This window comes from Citrus clementina, unplaced genomic scaffold (genome assembly GCF_000493195.1).
Source record: "Citrus clementina cultivar Clemenules unplaced genomic scaffold, Citrus_clementina_v1.0 scaffold_4, whole genome shotgun sequence".
Taxonomy (NCBI): Eukaryota; Viridiplantae; Streptophyta; class Magnoliopsida; order Sapindales; family Rutaceae; genus Citrus; species Citrus x clementina.
In genome coordinates, this window is record NW_006262274.1 from 15,627,757 (window position 1) to 15,645,809 (window position 18,053).

The 18,053-nt window shown below is 33.3% G+C and overlaps 1 protein-coding gene across 1 annotated transcript in view; it reads right to left on the bottom strand.

Moving 5' to 3' along the window:
• The window catches only part of LOC112099137, a 3,128-nt gene extending 2,125 nt beyond the window's left edge, over nt 1-1,003 (bottom strand). Inside the window, exons 1-2 of the mRNA XM_024186243.1 lie at nt 657-1,003; nt 38-557 (exon numbers count right to left, since the gene is read on the bottom strand). Coding sequence (XP_024042011.1) covers nt 38-557; nt 657-1,003 — 867 coding nt within the window. The remainder of the gene's footprint in view (nt 1-37; nt 558-656) is intronic.
• Between the last annotated feature and the right edge of the window lie 17,050 nt (nt 1,004-18,053).

The window sequence follows — 18,053 nt, forward strand, 5'->3', positions numbered from 1 at the left end:
CTATGCGGTAGCCAACATGCACATGTGTTTATCCCACAAACTGGACACCATAATACCCCTTAACAGTACACCCAGACAAGTTTCCATAAGCTGGAAAATCACTAATTGTCCACATCAACACAGCTCGTAAATTAAAAGTTTGTTTCCTATAACCATCAAACACATCAACGCCTACATCCCATAGGGTTTTTAAGTCCTCAATCAATGGTGCTAGGTATACATCTATGTCATTTCCAGGTTGTTTAGGACCAGATATCAGTAGAGACAACATCATAAATTTTCTTTTCATACACAGCCACGGAGGAAGGTTATATGTTATCAATGTAACAGGCCAACAACTATAAGTAGTGCTAAGTGTGCTATGTGGGTTAATCCCATCAGATGATAAAGCGAACCGAAGATTTCTCGGCTCTTGGGCAAAATCAGGCCATTTCTTGTCAATTAACTGCCAAGCTGGTGAATCTGCTGGGTGGCGAAGCTTGCCATCTCTAATTCTTTTATTTTCATGCCATGTTAAGTTCTCAGCAGTTTGTGGTGATTGAAACATTCTTTTCAACCTAGGAATTATAGGAAAATACCATAACACCTTTTTAGGGACCCCCTTTCTAATTTTTTTTTATCCATCTTTTCTTATTTGCCACCTAAATGCTCCACACCTTGGGCATTCACTAAGATTCTCGAACTCATTCCTATAAAGAATGCAATCATTTCGACATGCATGTATTTTCTCATAATCTAAGCCTAATAGCTTCATTATTTTTCTGGCCTCATACATGGACTTAGGCAAACTATTATCATTTGGCAATATCTCATTAAGCACTTCCAATAAAACTGAAAACCCACTATCAGACCAACCATAAAGTCCTTTTATATTGTACAGTTTCATTAGACTCGATAACTTTGAATGCTTTGAACCCGGATATAGGGGCTTTTCAGCATCTTCAAGCACATTCTTAAAAGAACTAGGATCTTTATGACAATGCTCAAAAGCATCATGAACCATGTCATCTACATAACTATAATCCGGACATCTAAAACGTTGATTTTGTGGCTGGTCTTGGCATTTTACAGAGGTAGGTTTCCGGTCCACCTCACCATGCCAATTCCAAACTAAATAATTTTCTAGAAAACCTTTTTTAAATAGATGTAGCCTCACTTGTTGAGGACTCAAAAACTCCATATTACATCAAGTGGTACAAGGACATCTAATTGACATTCTATTTTCAGAATTAAGAATGGCAAACTCCAAGAAATCATCAACCCCATCACTATACTCATCAGACAATCTATCACAGAATATCCAAGTTTTGTCCATAACTTGTATTGTTACATGTTCATTTGTTAGATGTTGTTAGTTTAATAAGTTTGCTTAAATTGCACAAATAACTCCAAACTTTAGGTTTAAATTAAAAAATACAAATTGAAAATAAATCTAAATTCTATTTGTTTAGACTCACTTAAATATATGTACGCATTCAGCAACCCAACATAGCATATATGTAAGCATTCAGCAACCCAACAGAGCATATATCTAAGTATTCAGCAACCCAACAGAGCATACATGTACACATTCAACAAGCCAACAGAGCATACATGTACACATTCACCAAGCCAGCAAATCTAACTTACATGTACACATTCAGCAAGCCAACAAAACATGCCACATCCACATTTTTCAAAATTTCTTTTTCATATTAGAACAAACAAAAGTATATATTAGAATAAAAAAATTTATTCCAGAACAGTCTATGCAACAAAAACGAAAGTAAAACTATGCATGTCAATATTTAAAACATCTCAGTACAAGTAAAACTCAGAACACAACGATAATATAAATTGAAAGTAAGTGAGTGATTTAAAAGAATTACCAAATGAAGACAGCTGTTACACTGTAAACTTTTGTGATTCTTCAAAAGCGACAGATTGTTAATTACTATGTCAGAGAGCTGTACAAGGGAAATCGCATAAAAAAAGATTAAGGACAATACTTGTTGTTGTTGAAGGGTTTGCATGTGAGATATTGCATTTATACTAAGTCTAGCAAGTACATTACAGGGAAAGGATTGATGAATTGACCCTTTGTTAATATGTATCTTTATCAAGCGCTAATTAAATGGAATAAGTTAGGCCCAAAATTAAAAGCATCATGCAAAATTTAAAATGCAATTTCGAGAAATGGGGAAAATGAGAAAAACCCAAATCTACATTGACATTGTATCCATCAATTCCAGTTAAAGTGTACATGAAATTCAAAGTCCAGTGACAAGGCAACTAAAGAAAGAGACGAAAGAAAACTGATTTGAATCAGGCACTTATAAAACTACTCTTAGTTAAAGACTCTAGTACAATAATTCAACTTTAGTTACCTTTACCTCTCTGTTAGGTTTTCCCAGGTCCTAAATTATAAACAATCAAGATTACAAAAAAAAAACTAAGAATTTTAAAACTCATTCTACAGTTAAACCGCAACAAAACAACATGCATGAGGAAAATAGGCACTGTAAATTGGAAACATAATAATTAAAAATAAATAAAAATGAATAAATGGCACCTTCAGAAACGAATTTATCGCAGTGAAGAGAGAGAGACAGAGAGAACCGAATTGTGATAGAAATGAATTCCTCTGCTTCGAGCTTGGTTGGGATCGACGTGAAGTTTGATTACAGTGAGGGATATGATTTTAGGGTTTGGTTTACTTAGCTTTGACAGAGAAGGAGAACCGAGTGGTGAAAGACTGATGAGTGAATGACTTAGAACAAAATTAGCTTCGATTTTGGTCTTAGGCTTGTATAAAACGATGCGTTTTACTTATCTTTATTTTTCCTAAGTGAAACGATACCGTTTTTAACTGAAAATATATTATTTACTAATAAATTTTCAGCCAAAACCCGCTAAAATTTTCAATGAGCCGCGCTCAATACATTTCAAGAGCTTCATATTAAAATTATAATATTCTACTAATTCAGTTGCATAACTAACAAAAGGTCAGAACGGTTTCAATTTTAAACTTAAATGCTTTGGCTTTGGAAAGTCCTGGGTTCGAAAATCAGTTTGGAACGAAATTTATATTTTATTTTCTTTTACTGATACCTTAGTGTCACCAAGAAAAAGACCAATGGTCTTTTTCTTAAACTTAAATGTTCCGATGTTCGAGGTCCCAGGTTCGAATTCCATCTGTTACATGATTAGAATTATTTTATTTTTATTACTAATACTTTAGTGTCAGCGATTTCTGATGTCACAATTACAGACACCATAGTATCATTAATTTGTGATACATATGTGTTAAACACGGAAAATGGCCCATATGTATACAAATACTGATACTTTGTATTAAAGTGTCACAAACCAAGTGTCAGTAAAGACCATTTTTCTAGTAGTGATAGCTGGCAATTTTGACTAAATCTCAACCGTTCATGATTCAATAGCCATGATTGTGCCACGTGGCAATGGTTGGTGAAGCAAGTTGGAGGATTCGAATCTTTGTATTCAGGTCAACCCGATCCACCCATTAACCTGCCAAATCTCAACCGTTCTTTGGGCAAATCGGACGAGTCAAACGATGCCACGTGTGATGTTGACTTTTGAAGTTTGACCGCAAAGCACTGGATTATGAATTTATTTTTCTATAAATAGAGCCTCATTTTTATGTTTTTAATCATCTTTCTACAACTCTCTTCTTCTCAAATTCTCTCCATCTCCTTGTAATCTTGATTTCCAGGTGTGTTTTTAATATTTTGTATAATTATTTTTATAAATAAAATTAGTTTATTTCCAATTTTAGTTGTTTTTATTACTTTTAATTATAAGTAATTCAATTTTACTACTTCTTTTTATTTTAATTATGCTTAACTAAATAATATTAGTTAGGGGAAGGTGAAACTCTTAGGAAATAAATATGATTGAAGCAAATTCTATTTTTAATTTTATAAATTAAATTATTTTCTATTTAATTTTATATTTTGAAATTTTGATTTATTGTAGACAAACAAATGAATTTGGCACAATAAATTCTTAATATCTTAATATAAGGTATGGTAAAATGGTATTTTGACTTATTGTAGACAAAGTAAATTTTGGCACAATAAATACTTAATCCATCATAAAATTAAAGGGAAAATAATAATAATTTATATAATTAATTTTTTGGGCAATAAATCTAAAAAAAAGGGTAAAAAGAATTTATTAACTTTTATTTACTTCTAAGAGTGGATCCATAACCCTAACTAGTTCAATTTCATAGTTTCATTTAAATTAAGTTGTTTATATTTAAGTTTTAATTTCAATTTTTAGTTAAAATAAAATAAACAAATTAAATCTTTTCTTAATAGATCGACCTCGGACTCACCAAATTATAATACAACAAGACACTCTTATATTTAGGAATTAAAAATTACTTTTAAGACGTGTCATCCACACACCATATAATAAAAGAAGCTCCTGAGTCCTGACTTCCACCGTTGTACAAGTCAGAGTTTTTAAATGAGTAAAATTACTAAAATAATAACAATGACAACGATGAAGGATAACCGAGAGCGAGTGGTTAAATTTCCACATGGAAAATTTTTGTACTTTATTGTTTTCAAGTCTCATTTTGCGGCTGGGCTTTTCAAAGATCATTTGTCATATCATTCCTTTCGTCCAGGCGTAGGAAAAGTAGCTAATATGACTTTCTGTTTCATGTTCCTTTTCTTTTAATCTGACAAATTTGGAATACTTAATTTTCTTAATGCTAGTTTTCTGTGGAAGTTCCTGCGATTTGCCGCGGGTGAATCCTGAATTTTCTTCATACACGTTTTGAAGAAATTCTTGCTAGTTGACATGGGTGTTTACTCGCAAGCGTATTTTGTCAGTGTGTTTCATGTTCCTTTTCTTTTAATCTGACAAATTTGGAATACTTAATTTTCTTAATGCTAGTTTTCTGTGGAAGTTCCTGCGATTTTCCGCGGGTGAATCCTGAATTTTCTTCATGCACGTTTTGAAGAAATTCTTGCTAGTTGACATGGGTGTTTACTCGCAAGCGTATTTTGTCAGTCCCACCGCACTACAGAGCTTACCAGTCATGATTCAAACACATGCCGTTCCAAAGTAGCAGCTACAACGTAAAGCTGCTGTCACACCGTGTACATTTGCAATGCACCGCCTACATAATTGGATCGTAAATCACACCACTGTCCCGATTCAGTGTAAATCGCTGCCGGTTGCTGGCGGCTTTACGATGTGGCCGCGACCTTGGCTACCGATTACGATGTCCCCGTTGATCTTTTGACTCCAATGGTGTCACTGTTGGATAGATCCCGAAAGATGGAGCCCAATGGTGTCGACTGTGATGTCAATAGGTGACGGTCGAAATTTCCAGCATAACCGCCGATGGTAATAACACCGACAAGAAAATTTTTCAGCAACGAAAACCATTTCCTTTTTCTGATATTTATTTTTAAAATTAATTAATCAATCAATTATTAATAGATTTCAACACTTTGGAAAGATTAAAATTATATGTAGAGATATTATTGGCTTTTATTTCAACTGTTGAGTTTACTAAACATCTACCAATTTTTGTTTGACAGTTATTGATTTTATCTTATGGCATTTGTAGCTTTTAGGATACGGTACCTTAATATCAAACGAGTCTAAGTCTCTCATTTTCTAAGGAGTTTCTAATTCTGTTCTAATGATTTTTTTTTGTTTGACAAAATGTGGAGAATTTGTATCCGATGTTGTTAGAGTGCAATTTATGCACTAGTTTTGCACTGTTTACTTCCCTTAATATCGATGTTTTGCACTTAATAATAGTGATTTACTTGTGTTTTATTTTTGTAGGTGCAATTCTATTGATTGATGCTAAAATTGAGTTACAAGATGATGTTTGAGGATGATTGTTTTCTTGGAGAAATTTTGAGCGTCAGAAAAACTTTATTGATAAGGCGTGAGCGCGTGCTGTCAACTACAGACCTGCAGTTTTTTTAGTTTAACGTGTTTTGTATTTTTAGTTATTTTTGTAATTATGAATTTAATATTTCAGATATTAGTATTTTATTTTAAATAGAATTCTAGAGGAGAAGAGAGAGAGAGTATTTAAGGGAAGAATCTATTGTGAAAAATGGGGGGACTTTTGGAGAAAAGAAAAAAACCTTAGATCTAAATTTTTCTCTTCTCTTTATGAAGAACTAAACCTATTATTCTGGTTGAAGGTTAATGAAGTTTTGATTCATCACTACTGTGAGATCTTTCTTATGCTTTAATTGTTTTATTACTTTTTGGGTATTTGTTTATTCTCTGCATTATTATCATGATTATGTTTGTTAATTAGATAATTGACCACTATTTAATTATCAACTTAATCTATTGTCAATTAAAGGATTCATCATATGAAGATTTTAATGTTTGTGACAAATAACATAGCAGAGAGTTGTGTTGTGAGAATAAACAATCTAATTTAAATGAGCCATCGTATGTGTTTGTTGATTAGGATTTGGGTCTCTTTGGTTTTTCAGGCTGTCAATTGATTAAATCCTATAATTGTATCTAGGGTTGTCTATTGATTAGAGAAATAACCAACGGTCGTACCTTGGTTATCGACTAGTGAATGAGAGATTGGCTATTAGAGGGTCTCAGTAGCTATAACCGGTCTATTCATAAGTAGTAATAATTTATATTTGAATCAATGATCAGTAGTCGAATCAAGCTGAGTTAATTCCTTCAACCAGAGCTTTCTCCAATTTGAATTACAACGTTAATTTGCACTCTTGTTATTTTAATTTGATTTTTATTATTGTCAACAATTCCCCCATTTTACGTTTTACATTTTAAAATAATTTAAATAATTATCGATCTCTGTGGACACGACCCTGCTCAATCACTATACACAATTTATTTAGAGTAGGTATTTATTTTTGCTAGCTTCGACAACCATCAAATTTTGGCGCCGTTGCCGGGGATTGGTGTCATTTATTTAATCCTTTTTACGTTTTACTTGGTGTATGGTTCGTTCTTCTCGTACAGGTACACTTTCATTTGATCCTGAAATTGAGAAGACAGCTCACCAGCTGAGACAGCAGACGAAGCGAGCTAAGCAACGATCCTCGTCGCCTTTGCTTTCTGAAACAAATACGGTGCCTGATTTAGTTGAATCATCTAGCGATTCAGAAGAACAAGTGATTGATAGAGCTGCACCTGTAGAAAGAACTCTTAGAGAGTTAGCTGAACCAGACTTGAATCAGCAACCACTCTGCATTCAATATGTAGACTTGGAGGTAAATTTTGAATTAAAGTCTGGTCTTATTCATTTATTACCCAAGTTTCATGGTTTTGCAGGTGAAGATCCTCATAAACATCTCAAGGAGTTTCATGTTGTGTGTTCAAGTATGAGGCCACAAGGCGTGACTGAAGAGCAGATTAAGCTGTGTGCTTTTCCGTTCTCTTTAGATGGGTTAGCTAAAGATTGGTTGTACTACTTGCCTCCTGGATCGATTACAACATGGAATGGTTTGAAAAAGCAGTTCCTTGAGAAGTATTTTCCTACTTCAAGAGCTGCCAACATCAGAAAAGATATTTGTGGGATCAAACAACTTCCTGGGAAGACTTTGTATGAGTATTGGAAGCAAGCGATTCAAACAATTGTGTGCCAGCTGTCCTCAACATCAGATTTCTGATAAACTTTTTATTCAATATTTTTACAAAGGACTGTCATTGATGGATAAGAGTATGATAGATGCTGCTAGTGGAGGCGTGTTGGTGAACAAGACTCCTACTCAAGCAAGGGAGTTGATCTCAAATATGGTTGCCAATGCACAATAATTTGGTAGCAGGCAAGATCCTACTTTAAGGAAGGTGAATGAGATAAATATTTCTTCTGTTGAACAACGTTTAAATAAATTTACTTCTCTTGTAGAAAAATTTGTTGTAAGTAATATGCAACAGATAAAGACTTGTGGCATCTGTTACAATATGGGTCATTCAACTGATATGTGTCCTACGCTTCAAGAAGAACTCGTTGAACAAGCCAATGCAGTTGGAGGATTTCCAGGCATGCCTCAGAAGAGGTATGATCTTTACGTACAAACATACAATCCGGGATGGAAGGATCATCCCAACTTCAACTATGGAGTTAGGCCGTTAGGATTCCCACAACAATATCCACAAAGACAACCAACACCTCCACAGTCAAACTCTAAGTCAGGTATATCTCTTGAAGAAATTGTTAAATCACTTGTGACTAACACTCAACAATTTCAGCAGGCAACTACAGCAAGCATTCAGAATTTGGAGAACCAAATGAGTCAATTGGCGACTACAGTGAGTCGTCTGGAGTCTCAAGTATTAGGGAGATTGCCTTCACAATCTGAGGTGAATGCAAAGCAAAATGTTAGTGCTGTCATCCTTAGAAGTGGGAAGGAGTTACAAGAGCCTAGTAAGAAAGTGACAAAACATGTAGAAGAAGAGCTTGAGAAGAATGAATTGATACCTAAATCTCAAGATGCGCAACCCACCAGAGCGAAACCCTTACCTATTGTGATACCTCCTCATTTTCCAAGTCGGTTTGCAAAATCCAAGAATGAGGAACAAGAGAAAGACATCCTTGAGACATTTCGCAAGGTTGAGGTAAATATTCATTTATTAGATGCTATAAAACAAATACCTCGATATGCTAAAGTCCTTAAGGAATTGTGCACCTCCAAAAGAAAATTAAGAGGAGGTGAAAAAGTTCACATGGGGGAGAATGTTTCAGCAGTTCTCCAAAAGAAACTATCTCCTAAGTGCAAGGATCCAGGTATGTTTACTATCCCTTGTAAAATTGGTAGTGTTAAAGTTGAAAAAGCTATGTTAGATCTAAGAGCTTCTATTAATGTCATGCCTCGTTCCATTTATTCATCTTTGAATGTTGGTCCATTAAAAGAAACTGGCATGATAATTCAACTAGCTGATAGGTCTAATGCATATCCTGATGGGGTATTAGAAGATGTCTTAGTATAAGTTAATGAGTTGGTTTTTCCTGCTGATTTTTATGTACTTGATATGGAAGAGGATAACTCTTCTAATTTTATCCCAATTTTCACTAGGAATACTTTTTTTTAAGACTGCTAGAACTAAAATGGATGTACATAAAGGGACTCTCATTATGGAGTTTGATGGAGAGGTTATAGAATTCAATATGAATGATGCCATGAAATATCCTAGTGAGGAACATTCGGTATTTTCTGTGGATGTTATTAACCCTATAGTGCAGGAATTTTTTACAAGAAAAAGACGAAAACATTTCATGATAGAATGATTTTGAGAAAGGAGTTCCCTGTTGATCAAAAAGTTCTTCTTTTTCATTCTAAACTTAAACTTTTTCCGGGTAAATTACGTTTTTGCTGGGTTGGACCTTTTATTGTTACTAATGTTTTTCCTTATGGTGTAGTTCAGATTCTGAGTCCGACCTCTGACAAAGTTTTTAAGGTTAATGGTCATCGCTTAAAACCCTTTGTTGAAGGTTTTTCGGTGAATATTGTGGAGGATGTGGCTCTCGAGAGTCCCAATTATGAAGATTGATGCATAAATGTGTCTAGCTAAAGACATAAAACAACAAAGGCCCTTTTTGGGAGGCAACCCAAATGATTTATTTATTTTGGTTTTTGTTATATCTTCTTTTAATTTTGATTCAGATTTTTTTTTAAAAAATATAATAATGTGTTTGCTTATTTTGGTCAGAAGAAAATTTTTGATAAGGCGTGCCCACGTCTTAACTAATAAGTACTTCTGTGATTTTTAAAGTAAAATGGTTTTAAGGCGTACCCACGTGCTTATTAGAAAAGTACTTCTGAAATTTTTTAGTGTCTCAAAGTGATTCATCACTAAAAAAAAATAAAAATTATTTATTTATTTATTTGAAAAAAAATAACGAAATTTTTTCCTCTATTTTCTTTCTTATATATATATATATATTTTTTTTTTATGTGAAAAAAAATGAAAAAAAAAGAAATTGAAAAATACTGTTCACAAAATCCCTAATGCACAAAATTGGTTTTCTTCTCCAGCCTTCACCGACCAGCCCACGCAGCAGCAGCAGCCACAGCCACGCAGATCCAGCAGCTCGCGCGCGCCGCACAATCAGTTCCACCCGCAGCGCGCAGCATCCCGCAACGCAGCCCTGGCAGCACGAATCAGCGTCACCAACGTAACCAGCTCGCACGCAGCAAACTCCAGCCATCACCATCGCGCAGCGCATCAGTCCCGCGTGCGCAATGCAACGCAACCAGCTCCAGCGCGAATCAGCCTCAGCGCAGCACAATCAGTCCCACCTGCAACGCAGATCCAGAGTCTCCAGCCCGCGCGCGCAACGCGAATCCAGCCCCAGCAGCGCGCAACATCGCGCAACGCAACCAGTCTACGCTCTGTATTCCATCCGGATAAATCGAAATTCGTGAGTGCAATTATTGTAACAATGCCGAAGAGGAAAGCATCAACTTCCAAGTCATCTAAAAAGACACCCGTCGCAAAGAAATCCAAGATTGCCGCTCCCACTACGATTCCATGGAACACAGTTTCAGATTCACGCCAAGCCGTGAGACAAAGATCGAAACATGAAAAAGGCATGAGTGTTTTGCCACTTGTGGAATCCAATCTCGGAGGGTGCCTCGCATTCACGACTCAACAAGAGAAAGAAAGGTACAAAGATATTTCCAAGCGAAAAATACTTCCAGCTAAGTATATTCATTACCCGACTTTTGAAAAATTGAATGTTAAGGATAATTTTGATTCTTTGATCGATAAGATTGGTTTGCGTAAGTTTGTTGATGTTGATTGTTTGGGTTAATACTTTTCAATTTAATATACCGAATGATTTTACTTTGCATACCCCGGATGTTATAAAGTTTAGGTTAATGGGACGAAATTTTTCACACTCTATCACGAATTTTAACCTAGCTTTAGGATTCATTGATGATGATTATTCTTCTAGTGATGCATATTTAAGAACAAATTGTGACTTTAGCGAAAATTTTGAGCCTTATGGTCTTTGGCGTAATTTATCTGTTGATCACAATGCCTATGACCCGAGTAAATCAAAGAGTTCTTTCTTACGTGATCCTGTTTTGAAATGTATGCATCGATTCTTAGCATATAATTTTTTAGGAAAGAAATATCACTCATGAGTTTTCTCTAAAACTGAATTTTATTTTATTTGGTGCATGTTAAATGATGTAAGGCGTAATTTAGGTTTTTGGTTAGCAGATCAATTTCAAAGTGTGCTTAAATGGTATAGGACTTTATTTCTTGGTCCATACATTACTCTGTTAGCTATAAACCTATGTGTGCTTGATCCTAACAATAATGATTTGCATCCTGCTTGCAAAAAGGAATTTTTGGATATGTCTGTGTTTGAAAGAACAGGTGTGGTCGAATTCAAGGAGAGGATATTTTAGTTTACTAAACCAGGACCCACTCAACCTCTAAAGAAGCTCTATGCTAGGAGTGGTGCTACCTCTGATGACGAGTTTGACGACGACACTGCTGCCCCGCCGACTATTCCTTCTACATCCGCATCACCTTTGAGCATTCAGTTAGAGAAAATGGAGCACAAGCTGAACAAGATGGAGCAGAATTTGGCTGCATACTTCGAGAGTGTGGGATTTATCCCACCATTTCCGCCAAGCCCATAGACGTTATGAGGATCAAAGCTCACAATTAAGAATTGAGTTTTTTTGCCTTTAATCTTTTATCCTTGCACTTTAATTTTTATGTGAGCTTTGATTATCTTACATTGGGGACAATGTAAGTTCTTGGTGTGGGGGAGGGATTTTTTGCATTATTGATGTCTAGAAGAATTATTTTCACTCTACTCATCTATTTTCACTCTACTCATTCTTAAATGATTTTGGAGTTAGTATGCTTCATATATTATTATTTTTCTTTTCTTTTCTTTCTCACTACGTTTTTCCCATCTATCTCAAATTATTCATATCTATTTTTATTTGACCATATTCTTTCATCACTCACATTTTATCTTTCATTTTTTTATTTCTACATACATCTTTCTCGCTTATTATCCTTTTTACCTTTCCTTTTATATATCACTCATACCTTCTTCTCATTCTACACCACTATTGATGGTTGATTCATTTGAAGAGTGTACATGATTTGATGGCAAATTTACCAACTTTGTGAGGATTTGAGCTTATGAGCAACCACTTTGCTCTAATTATTTTTGTTATGTGAATATCAATCTTAGTTTGTTTATTCTAGAACTTGTTTTGTTATGCATGTTGAAGCCGCATTACGGGATTTTATGCATTAAAATGATAAGGGCAAACCACTTTCCATTTTTCTATTCTCACATTTTTTTTTCTCTACCCGAAGACCTTTATTTGCTATCTTTGTTTGAGCCTTAACCATTACCCATCTAATTCTCTCCGTCTACTTAACTATTTTTCTTCTTTTTGAGCCTCAATTTAAGGAGATTTTTGTACTCATTGTGTGGATATATTTTGTATATATTTTGTTGCTTTTTCTACCTTGTATTAAAGTTTCTCAATTAGATCAACAAGCATTATGCTTGAATTAAATTGTGCAAGGTTCGTTTCTTTTGTTTGATTAAAAAAAAAGAATAAAAAAGAAAAGGAAAAAGAAAAAAATGAAAAATATCTAAAAAAATAAAAAGAAAAAAAAGTTTACATTCTTGGTGACTTGAGTGGAAATAAGCGTTTCGATATCATAAGATTCATTCAATGAGTTCATTCTTCTCATTTTGATCTCTTTTTCTTTCATAAACCTTTCTTTTTCATTTAACCCATTTAACCCCGTTACAACCTTTTTAAGACCCTTAGATTTTTGCATTTAATTCATGTTTTGTGGATTGAGATGTGATATATAAGCAAGCTTATGGTAATAGCATTCTTTGATTTGATTTGAGTGCATAAATGACACCCTAAACACTTTGAGTGCATGGAGTGAAGTCAATGAGAGGGCTATTAAATCTTGTTGCACTTGAATTTTGAATGGATCTTCTTGGTGGTTGAATGTTTTTATTCTAGCTTATGAGACTCTATGCTTTAAAATCCTTGTCACTCGACTATTGATCGACTTAAATTCTTGAGGTATGCTTGCTTAAGATTGTTTTTGGATGAGTTGAGATGAGAATTGAGTGGATATTTGGGATTAATCTTGAGTTATATGCTTGAGGACAAACATCATCTTGGTGTGGGGGAATTTGTTAGAGTGCAATTTATGCACTAGTTTTGCATTGTTTACTTCCCATAATATCGATGTTTTGCACTTAATAATAGTGATTTACTTGTGTTTTATTTTTGTAGGTGCAATTCTATTGATTGATGCTAAAATTGCGTTACAAGATGATGTTTGAGGATGATTGTTTTTCTTGGAAAATTTTGAGCGTCAGAAAAACTTTATTGATAAGGCGTGGGCGCGTGCTGTCAACTACAGACTTGCAGTTTTTTTAGTTTAACGTGTTTTGTATTTTTTGTTATTTTCGTAATTACGAATTTAATATTTCAGATATTAGTATTTTATTTTAAATAGAATTCTAGAGGAGAAGAGAGAGAGAGAGTATTTAATGTGAAAAATGGGGGGACTTTTCGAGAAAAGAAAGAAACCTTAGATCTAAATTTTTCTCTTCTCTTTATGAAGAACTAAACCTATTATTCTGGTATGAAGCTTTGATTCATCACTACTGTGAGATCTTTCTTATGCTTTAATTATTTTATTACTTTTTGGGTATTTGTTTATTCTCTGAATTATTATCATGATTATGTTTGTTAATTAGATAATTGGCCACTATTTAATTATCAACTTAATCTATTGTCAATTAAAGGATTCATCGTATGAAGATTTTAATGTTTGTGACAAATAACATAGCAAAGATTTGTGTTGTGAGAATAAACAATCTAATTTAAATGAACCATCGTATGTGTTTGTTGATTAGGATTTGGGTCTCTCTGGTTTTTCAGGCTGTCAATTGATTAAATCCTATGATCGTATCTAGGGTTGTCTATTGATTAGGGAAATAAACAACGGTCGTACCTTGGTTATCGACTAGTTAAGGAGAGATTGGCTATTAGAGGGTCTCAGTAGTTATAACCGGTCTATTAATAAGTAGTAATAATTTATATTTGAATAAATGATCAGTAGTCGAATCAAGCTGAGTTAATTCCTTCAACCAGAGCTTTCTCCAATTTGAATTACAACTTTAATTTGCATTCTTGTTATTTTAATTTGATTTCTATTATTGTCAACAATTCCCCCATTTTACGTTTTACATTTTAAAAGGATTTAAATAATTACCGATCTCTGTGGACACGACCCTGCTCAATCACTATATACAATTTATTTAGAGTAGGTATTTATTTTTGCTGGCTTCGACAACCATCAGATGTCGACCTGAGTCGGTTGAAATATTATAATTTTTTACCACGCATGTATTTTAATTTAGTAGCAGTGTACTTTTAATATTTAAATAAATATTATTTCGTCTTCATCAAGTACTGTTCATAATAATTGACCAATAGTAGAGACTCATGAATGAATGGCTAATACATCGGAATAGCAAAAGGTTGAATATTTTATGTTGTCTAACTTGGGGAGGTGGAGCCCAACAGTTGTACTGACAAGGTGAATGAGATAAATCAACTTGTTGAACCCCGCCAAGAGTAGCCCAATAGTTTTAAATGCGGTGAGGGCTCTATATCGTTTTAATCCAAAAGATTCAATATTGTGAGACTTTAAACTAACATTCAATACCATGAGGTTAAAAATGTTGACAAACCTATCAAGATAACGCAAAGATAAGTGACCTCCTATTTACATTAGGGTGAATACATTGAGATATATTGAGATGAGCTTATGTGAACTGTTTTACCAAATTTCCATTATAATCCAAATTCAAATTGATTGGACAGTTCTCGCAGGGTCTAGCTCAAATCCAATATTTGAGGATAGTTTGCGCTAAGTTTGAACATGACCTAACTCTCTCATCCGCAAACCCAACACCTCCAAGCCTCCAACAAAAGCCAAAGATTAAAGAACAAAAGCCAATAATTGCCACTAGGTGGTGACCTAAAATGATTTGCGTGGTGAGTTGAGGTGATTATATGGGGAATAATATGGAGAGCTTAGTGGAGTTTATATGAGCAAATTTAAGGAGTTTATATGTGGAGTTGATGTAAGATCAAGATAGCTCAGATGAGCTGAAGGGACAACTCCAGTGATCTTGTAGAATACTTATGTTGCGTTTACTTATTAGAGTTGGAATAGGAGTGTGACTTTTTTCCACTTCAGTATTTACTTGCTTATTTAAGGAGGGGAGTAGAAGTCTCGCTCCGTGGGTTCCACTTATTTTTGGATTGTAGAGTGGGATTCCCACTCCATGAGGAGAGGTGGGAGTGGGAATCCACTTCTTCCTCTTCCTTTTTGCCCTTCCTTTATTAAATATAATATAATTATATTTATTAAAATAAAATAATGTTAAAATTACTTTAAAATAATATTATTATATTTATTTAAATAATATTATTATAATATTATCTATTAATATTACATTTATTAAAAATAATAATAAACTTATTTAATTATAATATTATTATTTTTAGTTAAAATAATAATTTATTTAATCTAAGTTAAAATTATTTTTAAATAATAATAATATTTTTTTATGGAGAATTAATAATATTAGTACTATTTAATTTTAGTAGCATTATATTTATTTAATGTTAATAACTAATAATAGTAAATAGTTTATTCTATGAAAATATTAATTTTGTGCTATATTATTAATAACAATGTTCCATGTGTTGCTCTTATTAATAATTTTTAATTTACATAATAAAACTAAAATTAATAAAAATTGTGTTTTTCATAATCAAGAATATTATTATTAATTTATATAATTAAAATTAATGATAAAACAAATAATTTATTTTGTAAATATATTTTTTATTCACTTTGTAATTAAAAACTACAATCCTTTAAATAAGGGCAAAACTATAATTTGAAACAATTCACTCCTAATCCAAGACAAAGTAAACATATAAATAGAATTCTAATTCTTATTCCACACGCTCATTCCAGTATAAGTAAACAACTTACTCCTACTCTCACTCCAAACTCCAATCTCAGAATTCTCACTCCTCAAAATTCTCAATCCAATCCGAGAAGTAAACGCCACCTTAGAATTTGTATCTGGTGTTGAGCTGAGCCATGTTGAAACTTTTATAATTTTTTACCACGCATGTATTTTAATTTAGTAATATACTTTTAATATTTAAATATTTATTATTTCTTATTGATAAAGTACTACTCATAATGATTGACCAATAGTAGAGACTCATGAATAGAATGACCAATACAGCAAAATAGTTTGAATATTTTATGTTGTCTAACTTGGGGAGATAGAGCCCAACAGTTGTTGACAAGGTGAATGAGATAAATCACCTTGTTGAACCCCTCCAATAGTAGTCCAATAATTCTAAATATAGTGAGGACTATCTCTTGTTCTAATCCAAAAAACTTTATTGTGGGATTTTAAATAACACTCAATGTTGTGAGGTAAAAAATGTTAACAAACCTATCAAAATAACACAAAGATAAATGACCTCCTATCGACATTAGGGTGAATATATTAAAATGTCCTATATCAATGGCTACATGAGCCGTTTAACTCAACTAGTTAAGCTTTAAGATACACTGGGAGAGGAGCTATAAAAATGAACAAAATGTTTTTTTTTTTTTGTCTAGAGGAACTTATATACGTTGGGTGCACCACTCCAAAATGTGAGTCCCATTTGGACAAATCAAGCAAGTCTCCCACTGTGATCCACCAACAGTAATGTAATAATTTTTTTTTACATAAATTAATGGGTCCTATAATAAAGTTTATTAAACTAACTAAATTGTGATAGATCGAACACACTATCTCAACATGTCAAAATGATGACCCTGTTCAAATAAAATTTTCCTCCTATCTGCATCATCACATTTTCTGTGGTTTTAAGCATTAAGCAATATGAGATAACCATTTCATTTGGAATTGACATGATGAAAAGTTAGGTTAAGAACCAAATCATGAAAGGGCAAGTGATGGTCATTTATTCATTTATCTTTCTTTTAATCTAACAAAATGGGAACCAAATAATGTTTAATTAAATGAGATTTATACTTGGAGATACTGCCACTTGGGTTATATTTGACCCTATAAACCCATTTATTACCAATAATTTTAACAACTATATCAACTGGTACCAATGTCTAGGTGTTGTTCCTCTGTAATTCATCAATTCTTATTTCATAGCCAAATAACACTTAGAGTTTTGTAAGGCAGTTTTCTTCGTTCAAGATCCTGTAACACAGCTAGATAAGTTTTGGGTTTAAAATACCAAATTTTGCTTTGGTAATCATTGGACGTGAATGTCATGATGGCTATCTATGTAATATAGATGTAGGTTGTGAAGTTTGTCTATGTAGATTTGATAATTATGTAGAAGAAGAATGTTGTTGTGAAGTAGAGATTGATGTTGGAGACAAAGTTGGAGCAGAAGTTGATATGTTATTATTATTGTCAGCAAGAACAGAATTTTGAAAGAAGGTGAAATGAATAGATGAAGAATTAGATGGTTTAAACTCATGCAAAGTTGAAGAAGATTGTTTGGAGAACAACTTAGAATATGAAAATTTAGTTTCATCGAATGTAACATCTATAGCAACAAAGACTCGACCTAACTTATCCAAACTTTTATATCCTTTAGAAAGAGAGCTATAATCAATAAAGACACACTTTTGAGTATAAAAATCAAGTTTATGTTTGTTATAAGATCTGAGCAGAGGGAAAGAAAAGGAACCAAAGACCTTAGGAAATTGATAATCAAGTAACTAATACTTGAGTTTCTGAAATGGTAACAGATTGCCTAGGATTGGTGTTGGCATTCTGTTGATTATGTAGGAAGCTGTGTGAAATGCTTCCTACTAATAGAAAAGAGGCAGATGAGACTGAGATAGAAGAGTAAGACCAGTCTTAACAATGTGCCTATGTTTCCTTTCAACAACATTATTTTGATAGAGAG